The 19,429-nt window shown below is 37.2% G+C and overlaps 1 protein-coding gene across 4 annotated transcripts; it reads right to left on the minus strand.

Annotated features, from left to right (window-relative positions):
- Positions 1-1,521: 1,521 nt before the first annotated feature.
- On the minus strand, positions 1,522-17,690 carry LOC107587517 (titin-like). 4 transcript variants are annotated; one of them, XM_016275334.1, is made up of 13 exons: positions 17,560-17,690; positions 13,347-13,473; positions 12,971-13,070; positions 12,787-12,872; positions 12,485-12,653; positions 12,225-12,404; positions 12,017-12,139; positions 11,752-11,864; positions 11,029-11,056; positions 10,840-10,942; positions 10,661-10,760; positions 3,884-10,484; positions 1,522-3,523 (listed from the first exon to the last, which is right to left on the minus strand). In XM_016275334.1, exons 2-13 carry the CDS (start codon positions 13,470-13,472, stop codon positions 2,082-2,084), a joined length of 9,171 nt encoding a protein of 3,056 aa, XP_016130820.1. In that variant the 5' UTR covers position 13,473; positions 17,560-17,690; the 3' UTR covers positions 1,522-2,081. The 4 variants fall into 4 exon arrangements, with proteins under 4 accessions (XP_016130820.1, XP_016130819.1, XP_016130818.1 ...); XM_016275333.1 differs by having other exon boundaries at positions 1,522-10,484; positions 10,840-10,936; XM_016275332.1 differs by having other exon boundaries at positions 1,522-10,484; positions 10,840-10,939.
- Between the last annotated feature and the right edge of the window lie 1,739 nt (positions 17,691-19,429).

Below are 19,429 nucleotides of genomic sequence, written 5' to 3' on the forward strand. Positions count from 1 at the left end.
TATATCCATTACACTGAATAATTACATGTTCTACAGTTTCTCTAACTCCACACCAATCACACAGTCCTGTTGGATGTTTCCCTATTATGTGCAATGTTGAATTCAGCCCTGTATGTCCCAACCTTAGTCTTGAAAGAAAACAATCTTCCTTTCTTCTCCCTCTTGAATTCCTTCCTCTACCTACCATTGGTTGTACTGAATGTAGAACTCTTTATCCCAAAACAATTGCTAATTTGTATTTATTCCCTTTTTAATTATTGACTTAAGTTCACCTTTACTATACAGAATTTGCATATCTATATTTTCCTTTGTCATTACTTGTTTAGCTAATTGGTCTGCTTCCTCATTCCCTGCCACTCTAGAAGATGAATCCCTTGTATGACACGAAAAAGTATTTGGGCACGTAAACCAAATACTAAAAATATCAAGTGGCATTTATTTGAAAGAAAAATAACACAAACAATAGGCAAATCATAAAAATAATTAACTAGGGTATCTATTATAGAAATTATTTTGCAACATGAGATAAACTGTCCAGATTAAGTAAACAAATGGAGAACTGACTTTATACATCCACTAAAAATTAATGTGATCAAAGTAATTGAAAATGTTAAAAAATAATTGAAAAATGAAGAAGAATCAGAATAAAGGTCTTGCATCATTTGTTTGACGTAACTTTTATTATTATTTATGCATTTTAATGTGTGAGGGTTGTAAGAGAAAAAAATGAAAATAAATCAAACAAATACTTAAATGTGTGAAACAACTGACACATCCATTGATCCATCCTTTTTCCAAATCACTTGTTTTATGTGCTGTAGGGTCATGGGGATGCTGAAGCCTATCCCAACATACAACTGACACAAATAAGTTCAAATAACCTTGATAATTAATGACTTTATTTAAACATATAAGAAAAAGCAACTGACAAATCACTGTTCAGGGAAATATTTTCACAGGACAATCAGAGGTCAAAGAAAGAAAGTAATTCTTTTTGCATTTCAACATTGATGAAATGTGAAGCTACCTGAACTGCTCTGCTAACAGAATGGAGTGTATAATAAACAACAAACCCATATCATTATACATTCACAAACATTTGCTACTTAAAAGATATTACAATAATGCTAAAAAGGTTGCAGTTACAAAATACATTGCTGTGAGATTCAAATAAGACTTAATAAAATTCAAAGAAAGAATTTTCTTGGCAATAAAAACAAGGGCAGTTGTGGCAGATACTCTATAATTTGGGAAAATGCAATCACAAAACGTGTCACAAATTCACATTTGAAAGGTACATGGTATGTAACAGAAGCACGTACACTCTTAAAAATAAAGGTGCTTAAAAGGTTCTTCACAGCGATGCCATAGAAGAACAATGTTTGGTTCCACAAAGAACCATTCAGTCAAAGGTTCTTTAAAGAACCATCTCTTTCTTACCTTTTTATAATCTGAAGAACCTTCTTTCGCCTATTGTCAAACAGAAAGGTTCTTCAGATGTTAAAGGTTCTTTATGGAACCATTTAGACAAAAAGGTTCTTCTATGGCATCGTGAAGCACCTTTATTTTTAAGAGTGTAATGCACATTGGAAAAATGTTTCACACGAACACCTATGCTGTGTGAGCACCTGTGTACTCTAAAAATAAGAAACAAATGAGATCAATTTAGCATCCAATCCAGGACCAAACTGAATGCAGTGGAGTGGACTGTTGCATGTTTCATTTAACTGAATATAAAAATAGTGCTATACATTAAAAACTACCTCTGTAATGTATTTGCAATGCATAATATAGAAGAAAAATGAAAAAAGGGTCTAAACTAAAAATATAGTTAGACATTTATCAACTAAATGTTACACTGAGCATGCATATTTCAGTAAATCCTAATTTCAAGAAACGGCTATTTTATAAAATCCCAAATATTTCAGAAAAAATACAAAATATAGTTGTTGAAAATAGTTTGCATTATTTTGCATATGAAAATGTAATCGAAAATTTCACATTATGTATATAATTGGCTGGTCCCTTAAGCAATACATAGGAGGCTTGTACTAACACAAGAGCCACAAATCACTAATCTGCTAAACAATTCTTGCCCTAACATGGTGTTTTGATCTGCGTGCTGATGTTGAGTCAGTAATGGCTTTTCTTTTCCTCTGATGTCTCTGTTTCGCTTTTTGTTCTACTTCTGATTCAGAATCTGATTCATCATCCTTCTTTTTGGATTCGTGCATTTGTAGCCTCATTGATTTTCGTCTGGTTGAAGCAGTAGTTGAGCTACTCTGAACAACATGCTTTCCAATGGCAAGACCTTTCTCATCGTCATCAGAGATATTTTCTTCACCTTTCTCATATTTTTCTGCAGATGGGGATATCTCTTTTGGAGCCTCCATCACCATGCTCTGCTCATCTGCTTTGTTTTCTTCTTGATCAGAAGTTTCCTCTACCTCCAACGCTAAAGTGATGCCCTCATTTGTACTGGACTCAAGATCTACATGTTGCTCTATCACTTCCTCTATTATTTCATCTGTCATAACCTCTTCTTTATCCTCATCAGTCTGGGTTTTATTTAATCTGCTCTGTTTTTGCTCCTCTTGAGATTCACCTGCACCTGGCTCTGTGTCTTTATGTACATTGCATTCTCCATCTGATTTAGTCCCTTGTGCATTTTTCTGTATTTTTTGTAGTGTTTCTTCACCCAAAAGACTTCCCTCAAAAACTGCTGCAGTTGCATCTGACCTCAGTTCTACACTGTCTTCTGTAAATGTCACTTCTACTGAGTCAGTTTGTCCCATAACTGCCTCCTTGACTTGCTCACTATCGTCATCATGCTCTTGTTTACGAAGACGTTTAGATTTCCTTGGAGCAGCTGTTTCTACAGTCATTCTTTTTCTCAGGGATCTCATTTCCACTGCTTTTCCCTCCAAATCAGCAGATCTTCCTTGCACACCTTCTGCGGCTCCCGCATTTTCTCTTTCTTGGAGTGGTTTTGCTTCCTTCTGTACACTGGAAACCTCTTCCTCCTCCTGTTCATTAAGCATCGGCATATCTTCTCTCTCAAAATTTTCTTCTTGAGCTTTGTTCTGTTCAGTGTTTACCTGGCTGCCACTGTTACTTTCCATGATTTCAAACAGAATTTCGTTTCCTTTCTCCTTAGTATCATCTTTTGTCTCTGAGTTTTCTGACTTTCCATCTGTATTTGTCTCAATTACGCCCTCTCCCTCTTTTGTCTCCAAATTTTCGAATTCAGCAGTGCTGTCCTCAGCAAGTAATGCCTCATTCTCCTTCCCTGTAGGGACATTTAAATGATCAGTTTCTCTTTCTGACTCCAGCTCTTGTCTGTGGAGGTGTTTTGATTTACTTCTTGGTGTAGATTGGACTGTTACTGTTCGGTATCTGAGACTTCTTGTAATGAAAGCTGCTTCTTGCTCTGAGTTTTCTAAAACAACCTTCTCCTCCACAGCTGTTGTCTTAAATTCATTTGTCAGATCGGTTTCCCCCACATTTTCACCCAGTGACACTACTTCTTCTTGTTCCTGCTCTGTGTTTTCCAGTGAAGGCTCTGCTTTTTCTTCTTCCTGAACTCCCCCCTCTACATCTTTTTGCGTTTTATCCATTTCCAGCAGAATTTCATTTTCAGTTATTTTAATTAAGGTCATAGTCTCCTCTTCTTCAACATCTGTAGATATTTCAGGCAAAGCTTCATCCACCCTTCCCTTATCATTTGATATGCCTATGTCTTGCTCATCTGAAGTAGTTTCCTCCCTTTTACTCACATCTCTATCTTCATCAAGATTTTCCACATTGGTCTCAATGGTGACTGGTACACAGACATTTACCGTCTTTGCTGTCATTGAAGAAGTTTCTTCATTTCTACTCATCTTTGCTTCTTTTACTGGTTCCAACTCTGCTTTGTTGAGACGTGCAGATTTTCTGGTCTTCTGTGTAGATGTGACGGATTGTGAACTGATCCTTAAACTTCTCCTTGTGGTCCTTTCACTTTTATTTTCATTAGTTTCAGAGCTTTCCACCTGCAAGATCTCTTCCTCTGTTTGAATGGGTGTCTCCTCTAAAATGTATGTTTTCTCCTTGTTAACCACCGAAACTTCATCCATCCCCATGGGTTTTTCTGTTTCAGCTGTTTCTTTCTCATTTTCAACAGATAGCTCATTTTCCTGTTGCTCTAAATTGACTTTGTCTCTTTCCATCTCACGGGTTGCCTCATTCCCTAAATTTGTTTCCTTGTTCTCCATGTTGTTAATTTCTTCAAATCCTTTTTCTATTACATTCTCATCAGGTTCTCCTTCTATAAGTGAGACAATGTTCTCAGTAGCTTCTACAGTTGTTTTTTGAAGTGTTTCCTCTTGATCTATTTCTGTTCCTTCTTTATGCACTTCTTCATCTCCTTTTCCTGTTAGTTGGACTGTTACAGTTTTATCTTCAAAAACTTCAGCCTCTTGTCTTTGTGCTCGTCTAGATTTCTTTATTGGTGAAGACTGAATTTTTACTGTTCTACGCCTGAGACTTCTCTCTGTGTTGACTGATGCCTCCTCTTCTAAGACTTCCTGAACAGTTTCTGGTGCCTCCTGAGCAAGACTTCTCATCTCTAGATCACTATCCATTTGTTTCTCTTTTAAAGAAATATCTTGATTATTTTCTGTCTCCTGAATTATATTTGTTTTGTCTTCGATTGTTGTTGCTTTTGGATGTTCTCCAGATGTTACACTTTCTTCCACATCTTCACCTATGACCATCTTATATTCCTCTACAATCTGTCCTAACAAATCGTCTGTTGGTTTTTGCCCCTCAACTGTCATGTCTTGTTTGTCCTCTTCTGATATCAGGTTACATAGTTGATATTCACTTTTATCTGGTTCATACATTTCCAGTTGTTCCTCTGTGTGAAAAGGAGTCAGGACTTCTGGAGTGTCAGTCTGTTGTTCTGTATTTTGAGAAAGTTTGTTTAAATCTACAAGTAATAGTGTGTCTGTTTGTAGTATTACTGGAGTACCATCATCTTTCTCTACCTCCTCATCAGGTTCTGTTTCTTTAGGTGGGACCTCTTCTACAATCTGAGAGGGCTCCTCTTTATCATTTATTTCTTCACCCATCAGCAGTTCAGAAGTCTCAGGTTCAACAGCTGTAGTTTCTTCAACATTTGTATTTGCTATTTCATCAAGACTTTCCAAGTTGCTCTCTACTGTAATTATTGGCACACACACATTCACAGTCTCTTCCGTTGTTGCTGAGGTTTCTTCATGTTCATTTCTACTCATATTTGTCTCTTTCACTGGGTCCAACTCTACTTTGTGGAGACGTGTAGATGTTCTTGTCTTCTGTGTAGCTGTGACTGATTTCGCACTGATCCTGAGACTTCTCCTTGTGATCCTTTCATTGTCACTTTGATCGGTTTCTGTGCTTTCCCCCTGTGAGAATTTCTCCTCTATTTGAATGGTGGTGCCCCCTACAACGTATGTATGCTCCTTGCTAACCACAGGGTCAATCTGCAGTTGTATTACTGGAGTACCATCATCTTTTTCTACCTCCTCATCAAGTTCTGCTTCTGCAAGTGAGACCCGTGAGACCTCCTTCTCTATTTGGATGGTGGTCCCCCCTACAATGAATATTTGCTCTTTGCCAACTACTGGGCCAATCTCCATGGATTTTTCTGTCTCCGTTGTTTCTTTGTCATTTTTAACCAATGGCTCATTTTGTTGTTGCTCTAAATTGACTTCTTCTCCCACCTCAGATGTCTCCTTATCTGTGTCTCTTGTCACAGCTAAATTTGTTTCCTTGTTCTCCATCTTGTTGATTTCTTCAACTCCTTTTTCTGCTATATTATCTTCAGGTTCTGCTTCTACAAATGGGATGACCTCAGTAGCCTCTACAGTTGATTTCTTAAGTGTTTCCTGCATTTCATCAACTACCTTTCCTCTTATTGGGATGTTTCTAGTTTTATCTTCAAAAGCTTCAGCCCCTTGTTTTTGTATACGTCTCGATTTTCTTCTTGGTGGAGACTGAATTTGTATTGTTCTACGCCTGAGACTTCTCTCTGTGCTGACTGATGCCTCCTCTTCTAAGACTTCCTGGTCAGTTTCTGGTGCCTCCTGAGCAAGAACACTAATTTCTATGTCACTGTCTGTTGGCTTTTCTTTTAAAGTAATATTTTGATCTTTTACTGCCTCATGAATTATATTTGTTTCATCTGCCATTGTTGTTGTTTTTTCAGGATGCTGTCCAGAATGTACTGCTTCTTCTACATCCTCATCTACAGCACTATAAACTTCTACGATCTCTGTTACTTTTAAGTCATTTTGTTCTTCCAAATCTTCTGTTGGTTTTTGCTCCTCAAATGTCATGTCTTGTTTATTGGGTTCATTCTGTTCTTCAACTGTGTTATCATCCTCCATTTTGTCTTTCTCAGGGGTCTTTTCAGTATCTTCCTCTTTTTGTAGTTGTTCTAGCTGTTCTTCCTCTTCTGATGTCAGATTACATAGTTGATATTCACTATTATGTGGTTTATCCTGTTCCAGTTTTTCCTCTGTCTGGGAATGTGTCAGGACTTCTGGAGTGTCACTCTCTCCTTCTGTATTTTGGGAAAGTTTGTTTAAATCTACAAGTACTACTGTGGCTTTCTGCAGTTGTATTACTGGAGTACCATCATCTTTTTCTACCTCCTCATCAGGTTCTGCTTCTACAAGTGAGACACGTGAGACCTCCTTCTCTATTTGGATGGGGGTCCCCCCTACAATGTATGTTTGCTCTTTGCCAACCACTGGGGCAAACTCCATGGATGTCTCAGCTGTTTCTTTATCATTTTTAACCAATGGCTCATTTTGCTGTTGCTCTAAAGTGGCTTCTTCTCCCACCTCAGATGTCTCCTCACCTGTGTCTCGTGTCACAGCTAAATTTGCTTCTTTGTTCTCCAACTTGTTGATTTCTTCAACTCCTTGTTCTACGACATTATCTTCAGGTTCTGCTTCTACGAGTGGGATCACCGTCTCAGTAGCATCTACAATTGATGTTTGAGGCGCTTTCTCTTGATCAACTATTTCTACACCTTGGTCCACCTCATCAGCTTCCTTTTCTGTTATTAGGACTATTTCAGTTTTATCTTCAGAAACGTCAGCCCCTTGTTTTTGTATACGTCTAGATTTTCTTCTTGGTGGAGACTGAACTCTTTTTGTTCTCCGTCTAAGACTTCGCTGTGTGCTGACTGGTGCCTCCTCTTCTAAGTTTTCTTGAACAGCATTCTCCTGGGCAAGACCGCTCACCCCTTCATCCTCATTCTGTTTATTTTCAATTTTATTGCTTTCCACCGGGCTGCCCTCAGCTGGCATTGTGGCCAAATCTTCAGTTGGCTTTTGCTCTTCAAATGTCATGACTTGTTTATCGAGTTTGTTCTGCTCTTCAACTGTGTTTTCCTCCTCCATTTTCTCTTCCTCAGGGGTCTTTTCAGTGTCTTCCTGTGTTTGTACTTCTTCTTGTTGTTCCTCCTCTTCTAATGCCAGATTAGACAGTTCTTGTTCACTTGTATCTGGTTCATACAGGTCCAGTTTTTCCTCCGTTTGGAAATGTGTCACCCTCCCTGAAGCCTCACCCTCTCCTTCTGTATTTTGGGAAAGTTTGCTCAAATCCACAAGTACTACTGTGGCTTTTTGTAATTTTATTGCTGGAGTACCATCATCATTCTCTACCTCCTTACCAGGTTCTACAAATGAGACCTTTTCTTCAGGACCATCAACAATCTGAATTTTTTTCTCCTGATCATCTATTTCTACACTCAAAGGTAGTCCGGAACTCTCTGGGACTGCAGTTTCCTCAGTATTTGTGTTTACTATTTCATCAAGACTTTCCAAACTGGCCTCAGTTGTAATAATTGGTATACAGCCATCCACAGTCTCTTCTGTTATTGCTGATGTTTTTTCATATCCATTTCTACTCATGTTTGGTTCTTCCACTGGCTCCAACTCAGCGAAATGTTCTTCTTTGTTCTCCATCTTGTTGACATCTTGACCCATTTCATCCTCTCTCTCTTTTGTCATCAAGATTGTATCAGTTTTATTCATGCTCACCACAGTGTGTCTTTCCTGATGTTCAGCATCTGCTTCAGCTTTTTGTTTCTGTACACATCTAGATTTCCTTGTCAGTGGAGTCTGAACTCTTATTGTTCTACGTCTGAGATGTCTTTCTGTGCTGATTGGCACCTCTTCTTCCTGGACATGTACCTCCTGAGCAAGACTGCTCATCTCTATGTCACTGTACAATCGTCCAGCTAAATTTGCTTCCTTGTTCTCAATATTTTTGATGTCTTCAACTCTGCTTTCTAATACATCCTCCTTAGCTTCTGTTTCTATAAGTGGGATTTCCTCAGTAACCTTTGTAATCTGAGGTTCTTTCTCTTTATAATCTATTTCTGCAGCTCTAAGGAGTTCAGAACTTCCACATTCAACACTTGCAGTTTCATCAGCATTTGTGTTTGCCATTTCATTCTCCTCTGGACTTACATCTTCCACAATAAGTTCATCCCTCTCAGGGTTTTCATCAGTCCTGAGTTTTGCATCAACTTGAGGCTCAACACGTTCCACCTGTTGAATCACTGCTTTGCTATGTGTAGATCTCCTAACAGGGGTGATCTTGACTGGTTTCAAAGTGCTCCTAAGACATCTAACTGTCACCCCAGGGTCAACAGGCTGATCTTTAAGTCTTGTGGATCTACTTGGGATATCGGTAGAGCCTTTCTTTTGAATTTGTTTGCCTTGTTTGGGAAACTTGTCTGCCTCATACAAATCTTGCTTATCCTCTTTATCTTGTTCAGTGTCTGTTTTCTCTGGTTCCTCAACTTGGCTTAGAAGAACAGCCTCTGTGGTTTCTGATTCTGACGCATACTCTTGATCTTTGTATGCAGTTGATTGTTCTGGAGTTCTGTTGGCATCAGCTGCTACAACATATCCTTCTGTTGTAGTAGTACAGGCTGGTTCTTCCATGGGTTTGGTGTGTAATGTCGCATCTTGTTCTTCTTTTCTCATATTTTCTTCAGTTGCTTGTAGCTCAGATGACATAGTGAGTTTCATTTCCTCTTGTTCAGGAATACCGATTTCTCCATGATTATCACCTGCCTCCTTAGGAGAACATTCATGCAGATCTACAAGCACAACTTTGGCTTCACTCAATGTCAACATCACAGTGCTGTTCTCCACTGTCTCCTCATCCTCTTCAGGTGTTGTTTTTGATTCCTGTATCTCAGGAGGCTCTACAGACGACTGTAGTGGTGCTTCTTCTTGATCTGTTTCTTTTCTTTCCACTAATTCAGAAACTTCAGGAAATACAGTTTCCTCAACCTGCGTAATTTCAACGTCCATAGTAGATACAGTTTCCACTGTAAGCATGTCTTTTTCTTTGTATTCCTCAACCTCAGACTCTGCCTCTGCCTTATTTTCAATCTGAGCTTCTTGTATCTTTTCCATAACCTCAGAAACGTCATGTTCAGGTTCATCTGTTGATTGTTCAATATCTTCATATTGCATCATTACTTTGCTGTGATGTTTGGATCTCTGTTGGCCTGTTTTCACAGACTTTGTAGTTGCAAGATCTTTTTCAGCAGGCTGATGACTGAGTCTTTTGGACTTCCTTGAAGGAGTTAAACCTGATGTTCTCTTGTTGAAGACCTGTTCTGCCTCATCAGGGCCTAATGTATGTTTACTTGCTTTTTCAATTAGTGTATCCTTGTTTGTCATTGTTTGGTTTGGTTCAGGGACTTCATTTTGTTTGGGCTGGTCACATAAGACCTCTTCAGTGGTAAGGACCTCTCTCACAGAATCTTCCTCCATCTCTATCTGGTCTTTAACTTCCACAGACTGTTGCAGAACTGTGTCTTCATCCTTTGGTTCACTTTTCTCTTGGCCTGTGTTGTCATCTCTGTTTTCCTCAATTAGGTCCTTTTCACTTTCTGCCATAACCTCATCTTCTGCTCTTTCTTTATTCTCTGTTATTTCCATATCCCAGTGTGTTTGTACTTTTTCTGTTGATTTAGCACAAGTCTCTGATTGCTCGGCCACCTCACTCGCAGTTTTTTCCTCTTTCGGTTCATCTGGCATTTGTTTTATTTCCTCCATCTCTGCCTCACACACAGGTTCATCTTCCTCAACCTCTTTGTTCTTTCCTAAATTTTCATTTTTTTCCTCTTCAGTTCCTGTACTCATCTTAACAATTTCTACGTCCACCACAGACTGAAGTTGGCTTTGGTCAATAGACCCTATAGTGGCTCCTTGTATATCTATAGTGTACTCCTTAATAACCATTTCACATTCCTCTTTACTACCTCTTTGGTTCTTTATTTCCTCAGCTGTAGCGAGGTGGGTGACTGGACTCCCCTCTGATGTAGCTGTGACAATGTCGTTTTCAATTTCACTTGTCTCCTCTTTTTGTGATCCTCTAAACTCTGCAAAGTTGGTCACAGTTGCAGTTACAGTGTCTACTGAGCTCTGCCAAATTAGAGAAGAGAGATGTTAATTAATGAACTGAAAGTGTGAAAATTACAAAAGGCCATTTTAAGAAAACAAAGTCATGTTTGCTTCAGTAATAACAGCTTGAACATTACTATTATGTTCAAGCTGTTATTACTGAAGCAAACGTGATGTTTATTCAGTTGAATACATACCCTGAGTACTGTTTCTGATTCTTTTACAGAAAAAGTGTTAAGATTTTCCACGGCTGCCACCTTGACTGAACTTTCAACTCCTGCCTCAATGTCTTCCACCCTTTGTGAGACATAGTTATTTATATACATAGTGTAGTAATCAATACTGTTATGTATTCTGCTGACAAATAATGTGTTACCTGATCATGTTCTCTGAAAGCCTCTCCTCTGAATTTTCTCTGATAGCTCTTCGTTTCAGGTTGCTACCTCTGCCACGCCTTGTGACAGGTATGTCATCTACTTCTGTAACAGTGACAAACATCAGCTAGATTCAGCTGAAGAGACTTTTTTATGAGCAAATTATTGTTCAACCAACAATTTATACTTGCCATTGGTGATGTCTATGATGGTCTCCTCCTAAAATTTGAAAGTTGATATCAATGTTAGATATAAGGTTCACTTTGTAATATTACTGTAATTTTGTTATCCAAACTAGCAGTCAGTTAATATGAGTTTAACCATTCAGCCATTGCCTTGATGCAATCACATGCATTGATCTTCACATTTACTGTATATAATAATCAAAATGCTAAAAATCGAATTAGTTGCCAACTAAATATGTGGGCACAACTGCATGCAGAAATCATTTGAAGTTTAATTATAGATATTTGTTTTCTCGTGTACTTGCACATGTAGTCTTGAGATAATCTAAAAGTAAATTGTAGTGAGATAATGATACTTTCATGTTGTGATATTTGGATTAAAGTTACTGATTAAATTTAATATGCATCTCTGGTCACTCACAAACACTGTTTGTTAGTTTTACATTCTCTGTTGTATTCCAAGTAACCTATTTGCTCATGTTAGCAATGGGTTTCCTTTCAAGACACTTTTGGTACAATAAACAATCTGAAGCTTTTCTTCTTTTCCTCGCCTATGATACATTAGGAGAAATATTTTAAAAATCCTATAAATCAAATTTTATAAATCGTATTGTATTTGAAATGGTCTGAATTTCCCAAATCAATTTTAAATCAAATAGGAAAGTTAACTGAATACATTTTCTGTCAAAACAAAGTTAATTAACACAAAAGTAACAGAAATTAGAGTACCACAATCTCCACTGTATATTCAGTGGTTTCCTGAATCTTTGTGATCTCAATTTCCATCGGAGCAGTGGCATCACCTTCGTCAAAATTCAGTTTGCTCACAACCTGGTCCTTCTCTGTTAAAGACGTATCACATTATTAGGACTATAAATCCCTTTCAATTAATTACATGAAATGGCAATTAATTCATTAAATTCATCATCACAAATAATTACAAATATCAATATTTCCATATCACAGAAGCTAAAAATACAGATATTTTTCTTACCCTTTAGCTTCAACTTCTGTAGCCTGTTGGCTATTAGAGTTCTCTGGAAAGGGCTTCCTATTTTCTCTACTTCCCACAGAAGCTCCTTGTCTGCTGGATATCTACTGAAGTACTTTTCACAAACTGTAAAGAAAGAGGTAGATGCCAAGCATAGAAACCAAGAATAATATCTGTGACATTTGACCGGACTGTAGGTCTGCTTCTATACCTTTATAAATAGCTTCTGAAAGAGGAAATTTTAACCCTATGTACTCATTTCTGAAGCTACCAACAAAATCTTCCAGTATCTTTATGGCATGACCCTGGCCCCGGTGACACTTCCTGACAAATATTGTGTCCATTACAGGAAGTTGATAGCATTGGGTCACGAAGTTTCTGCATAAGCTACCTGTAAGTGCAGAGAAATATGAAGTAACCAACAAGTAAGGTATGAAATTGTACATGAGGCTTTGAAGGAACTGTCATTGCCTTTGGGTTTGAATGAGTAAAAGCCAATGGCCTCTCCATCCTTCCATAGTATTTTTGCAGCTTCACGCTCACAATGACAGAGAAAGAAAACATCTTCACCGCTCTTCTCATTTCTCAACACAATTCTGTTGAGAACATATAGGACTATCCTTTCCCCAAGTGTGCTGACCTGGGAAAAATATGGCACTAGTTATTAACATTTACTTATACATATTTGCAAAAGAAACCAATTTGCTAATGATGACACATTAGGTCACTGATTGAAGCATTACTGGCCTTGCATAAAATTAGAAAACACTGACCTTGATCAGGCCTGTTCTTGAGAGGTCTGCTGTTTTAAGAACATCTTCAACCCCCCACCACCGATCCAGCAAATATAGACCTACAACTGCAGATTATTGTAATAAATCTGTTAAAATATACAGTGTTAACATCACAACATGTTAAAAAAATTGTTCTGGTTTTCATCACGTTTGACTATATTACTTGTGTTCGAGTCATCAGGTGAGAACAACGCAAGGAGCTTTTTTTCAGTATCTGTTCCAAATAGAGGGACAAAACTCACATTGCAGAGTCCAACTTCTATCTGTCACCGAGGGAACATAATTGAAAATGTGAAAATGTTTTAAAGTCACATTGTGCAAATGCATTTGACACCTTGTTAAAAAAATAGGATTCTTTGGGAAAACACACAAAGTCAATATTCCGAAAACATAATTTGTCCTTAATCCTTTATTTTGAATAATAAAAGTATTTACTTATTTAAAGGGAACAAGTTTTAACTTTTCCCAGAAAATTATATATCTATATATATATACATTTTGGAGGGAAGATTTGCAGATAATATACTTGTTCACCTTACCTGTTTGGAATCAGAGAGGCTGAAGTACTCTGTATTTCTGTAGGGGAGCTGAGACATGTATTCCTCAGCTGTTAGCTCTAAGGTCTCATGATCCACATTTGTCAGAATATCTACAGGAAATGCCATCCTATGGAAGAAAACATGTGTTTAAAAAAATACCCCTCATATAATATCTAAAAATGCATGTACATTTACTGTATGGAAGTCCCAAATGATAATGACTGCTTATAACCCATGTTTCATAGCTTTTGGACCAACATTTACAGGTAGATAAAACATGGTCACCAAGGCTGCATTTAATCAAAATGCAGTAAAACTTTATTTTCATTTAATTTTTGATTAAAATCCAAATCAAATTTCATTTCAATTTAATTTTCTATTTGAATATATTTTAAAGTGCTTTTTTTTTCTGTGATGGTAAATCTGAATTTTCAGCAGCCATTACTCCAGTCTTCTGTGTCACATAAATTCAGAAATCATACTAATATGCTGATTTGGTGCGCAAGAAACATTTCTTCTTATTATTAAACAGTTGTGCTGCTTAATGTTTTTTTGTGGAAACCGTGAGACCTCGAAAGAACAAAAGTTTGTAAGAGACAATTTTGCAAATTCTCAACAGAGCAGAACTCGGTCTTGAAACAAATCTACAATAAGCAATGTATTACTTTGTATGGTGAGTGTGACAGATTATGTAGTTGTAGCATTCCTGATGAGCATGGTGAAACATCATTTTGTTTGAATGGCAAAATATGCATTTAAAAATTTTTTAAATAACCAAACAGACCTTTTCAACTTAGAAAAAAACATGATTTTAAAGATAGATTCAATATGGAGTCACAAACCAAAAAAGTTTTGAAATCCTTTGTTCACTGTAGATCTCCTTATCACAAATGGCACATTGGCCTCTAACTAGTACAAAGCAAGGTGCTTAATATCTGTTTAAATGTATCTACCGCTTTAACTGTGGCTTTTTAGAATGTGGTAAATACTGCTTGCGACATAAGGCTTAGAATTGCCCTTGAGTGATAGAACTGACAGCCGCTCTAGAAGATTATTGAAAAACATATCATGGATAGTTTAAGGTATTCTGGTGTGCCACACCTCCAGCTCAACTCAACCACATAAACATTAGTAGTTCTCACATTTCATACCAAGTAGCTCTGCAGAAATATAGAGAGAGTCCTGGAGCTGAAGAACATAGAAGTATGAGGAGCAATGTATGTAACATACACACAAAACAAACAAAGCTGTCTGTGTTGTGGGCCTTTTTTCCTGGTTTGGCACATTTGTTTAAATGCCCTTAAAGATCACATGTGTAATTACATACTTGTTGTATGTATCATCTGTCTCTTCACGGTCTCTACATACCACCTTTGAAAGTGCAAATCCCACTGAGAAATGACAGCAAATGTAAAACATTCAATACAAAGCATACACTCAAGGAGCTACAAGAATGATATGTAATGAATTATGCCTTTAGAGCACAGACTGAATGTTAGCTTGTGTCTGAACCAGTCAATACAAGAATGTGTTTGTTAGTAAGCCTCATAACAAAGTGGGTTTGTTCATGTTTGTGCCTCTACAGTGAATATATTTGATAGGAAAAACAGTTAAGGGCTTCCTTATGAATTAGTCAATGGCCCTTCTGTCAGGCAACATTACCAGTGAGGCAGAAACGCAAGCTTTGTGCGTGTCTGTGTGTTTGGGTTTGCTGAGAACCAGATGAACACCTCACTCACGTACACACCTGCAGGGCAACTGGATATGAATATTGGCTCTTTGCAGAAACATGCTCGTTGTGAACTACAACTGCACAACCAGCGTGCAATCTGGTTAACTGGAAGATATCAAACATAACAGTAGCTACCTAGCTTCTCAACGTACTTATATCATGATGTGCTTGATTAATGACACTGATGGCAAGTCTATGTCAACTTCAAATGAGCCAGTCATGTGGATTCATACGATCAATTAATTCAAAAGTTTCAAATTTACCAGATTCAAAAGTTGCTCTCCAAATTTCAAAAACGTATTACATTACTTTATTCTGTATAGAAGAGCAGCAAACTTTTATGAAATGTATTTTACAGAACAAATTTAATACAACATTGCCCACATTCATGTAAAATAGGAGGTGCTTTGCACATGGCATTTACATGTGACATTGTAGGCCAATATGAAAGCAAGTCATGCAGAAATTCTACATCAGTGCATGTGCTAATGGACTTGTCTTAACATTTATCTGCAGCATGCACTAAAATATGTGACCCTGGACCACAAATCCAGTCTTAAGTCGCTGGGGTATATTTGTAGCAATAGCCAACAATAATTCATGGTATGGGTCCAAATTATAGATTTTTCTTTTGTGCCAAAAATCATTAGGATATTAAGTAAATATCATGATCCATGAAGATATTTTGTAAATTTCCTACTGTAAATATATCAAAACTTAATTTTTGATTAGTAATATGCACTGCTAAGGACTTAATTTGAACAACTTCAAAGGCGATTTTCTCAATATTTCGATTTTTTTTTTCACCCTCAGATTCCAGATTTTCGAATAGTTGTATCTCGGCCAAATATTGTCCTATCCTAACAAACCATACACCAATGGAAATCTTATTTTTAATCTTTCAGATTATGTATAAATCTCAATTTCAAAAAAATTATTTTATGACTGGATTTGTGGTCCAGTGCAGGGTTGCCAGGTTTTCACAACAAGACCCACCCAATTGCTACTTAAAACTAGCACAAAAATAGACCAATCGCATTTCGAGGGGGGTCCCCCAGTAAAAATCACATTCCGGGGGGTAAAATACACGTTAAAATACACATTTTAGGGGCTAAATATCACATTATTGGGGTTGCTTCAACCCACAGACATGAAAACAACCCGCGGCAACAGTGATAAAGTAGCCCAATTCCACGGGAAAACCACAGACTTAGCAACACTGGTCCAGGGTCAAATTAACAAACAAATAAATAAATACTTTAGCAACCAATAAACATTCTTTAAATAAACACATTCAGAAACAATTTTAGCATCACTAAAGTTTGGGATAAAGCTTTGGTATAATGTTTATCTGCAGTGTGCATAAAAACTTTTTAAATGAATTATTAATAAATGAATGAATAAATGAATGAATGACAAAATATTTATATAAATGTATTAATTTATGCAGAATAACTCAACTTTGCAATAACACTTGGGAGAAGTCACCTAAACAATACCACCAACTGTAATATATACACACATACTATTTTTAAAAAGCTTAATGAAGGAAGGACACACAAAGATTTTAAATAAATAAAAAAACGTGAATTCCAGAGGAATTTCGTGCAAAGACAATGCTTTATCTAAAACATAAAGCAAGCAAAAGTATCTGAAGTTTTCAGAGTCACCAGTGAAGGGGCCCCTAACAAAAGCTCTGAACACTGTGTACTTTAAACGCGCTAAAGCAGTGTGGGTGTGTGTGTCCCGCCAAGCTGCAGGAGGAATCCCTGCATTTAAAGTCCCACGAACCAAAACAACCATCCAAAACAAACTAATGCAATACTTCATACACGCGTTCCTCCATCTCAACTAGAGACATTTATCGGGAAACCATTTAAACACATCTATACGGACATATTCGCTCGGAACTCGTGTCTACGTTCCTGAATGCGTGTTTCGAGAGGGGCTTCGAGTAAAAACTGTGCAGTGCGCGCGATGTGCAAAAACGAGCTTTTGTGTTTAAACATCTATGTTTGACGAATGTGGGCCTGTCGAGCGATTTAAAGCTCACACTTGAGCTGGACCGGGCAGGATTCGTCAAGTAAAACGCTAATAAAGCGTGCAGCCCCCAAAAGCTCGCAGTTGCATAACACAGCGCACATGTGTCATTAATAATGAACTTCATTAAACGTTCTGGATGTGCTCTGATCTGCAATTCTGCAGCAAAGACTGTGTTTTGTTAAAACCGTTTTTTTTTGTAAATGATTCTCGACATACAAATGGCCAGACTTGGGCAAAAGTGAAGTATTTAAATAAATATGCATGATTCATTCCTCATAAAGAGTGGACCTGCTGAACTGGAGCAGGAGCAAGAAGCTTAGTAAACAAACACTAATCCAGTGCGCTGATGCGTACTTGGCACGTTGCGCCATTATATTGTTGATTTGAAGAAGAAAAATAACGACAGAGCATTTTTCACAGAAAGAAAACGGGACTTACCTGATGTTTAAAAACTCCGTCGATTATAATAATTTTTTATTCCCGTAAACCCCCGTGGATGATTATTACGTGGCTGTTACACAGTAGTTGTGTGTATGTAAGCGCGAGCTGGAGCCCTCTCCCTCCCTCCCTCCACTTTGAGAAGCGCACGAGCAGCCAACGGGAGATGAGCGCACAATCGCGTTATGCAATCACATTCACACTGCCTAAAACCTACATACTAAATCTGGAACGAGTTTGATATTCAAAACAAACGTAGTATGCCTGTTTGAAATAGAATAAACACAAATGTGTTATTAGTAGAATGAATCAACTATATCTTAAGGAGTATAGGCCAAATTGCATGGGCCTAGTCACAATTGAAGAATCTGACTTCACCTGATAGAAATCTGATCTAGAAGATCAGTAGACAGACAGCAGAGAAAGCATACAAATAGATAGTAGAGAAAGACCCCATCAGCATGTGAGGCAAATGTTATCATTTCATTTGTTTGACAGAACATTGTTTTGCAAAGTTATTAAATCCCATTACCTCAAATTTGTAATGTAAAATGTAAATGAAGGATCTGGGGCTGGTTGCATAAAATGTCTTACAAGTTATTCGTTTAATTTTTTTTCTTGAATACTGGTAATAACGTTTTTAAGTTAGTTACATAAAAATGTAAATAAGTCTAAGTTGAATCAGAAAATTTGATCAACCCTTGGTTATGCTACACTCTTAAAAATAAAGGTGCTTCACGATGCCATAGAAGAACCTTTTTGTCTAAATGGTTCCAGAAAGAACCTTTAATATCTGAAGAACCTTTCTGTTTGACAATAGGCGAAAGAAGGTTCTTCAGATTGCAAAAAGGTAAAAAAGAGATGGTTCTTTAAAGAACCTTTGACTGAATGGTTCTTTGTGGAACCAAAAATGGTTCTTCTATGGCATCGCTGTGAAGAACCTTTTGAAGCACCTTTATTTTTAAGAGTGTAGTTGGTCTTAACATAAAAGCTAAGTTTATGCAGCTGACCCCTGGATTTTTGCAGTACACAGCATCTAGTGTTGATGAAATTAGTGGTCACTTTTGTTGCTATATTTACCCTTTTATTGCGAAAATAGAATCAAAATGTTTCATTGTGTCTTACTTTTGGGGTGTGTTACAGTTGAAATAATGCTTATAAAGGAGCATTCAGTTATAAATCATGCAAGTTTCTGTTGTTATATGTATAAAATTTGCGAAGTTAATGAATTAATTAGTGTTGACAGTTTTAGTTCATTGGTAAGAGTGTGTTTAAGGGTTTTGTTACTGTCTAGAAATAAAATACCCATAGGAAAGAGAAATCACACACACACAAAAATCTATTTTACGCGTAACAAGGGCTCTCAAGAGCAAAGCTAAAAGATTGAAATTCAGAATTGGTTAAACCAGAAACAAGACACTATGAATAGCCAAAAGTGTTATAATTACAGACAAATAAAACCACAATAAAGTAGCATGAAAAAAATCATACAATGTTACAATGTTTCATGACAGCAAAAGACAGGTGATTTTCAACTGAAGGAATATTTCACCCAAAAATGAAATTCACTGAACATTTACTTACCCTCAGGTCATCCAAGATGTAAATGAGTTTATTTCTTCATCGGGACATATTTGGAGAAATTAATGTTACATCACTTTGTCACCAATGCATCCATTGCAGTGAATGGGTGGAACTGTCATTATGACGGCACCTCAACACTGTGTTCAGATTTGACAACAAAGCATGCATCATAATTCAGAGTTTCAACAGTAACATTTGTCAACCACCATGTCCAAGACTAAACTTTGCTGTCCACCTTCATTTCATAGATCTGTACTTTAACTGTCAACGATGAAGTTAAACTCCG

Source organism: Sinocyclocheilus grahami, unplaced genomic scaffold (genome assembly GCF_001515645.1).
Source record: "Sinocyclocheilus grahami isolate Dianchi unplaced genomic scaffold, SAMN03320097.WGS_v1.1 scaffold93.1, whole genome shotgun sequence".
NCBI lineage: Eukaryota > Metazoa > Chordata > Actinopteri > Cypriniformes > Cyprinidae > Sinocyclocheilus > Sinocyclocheilus grahami.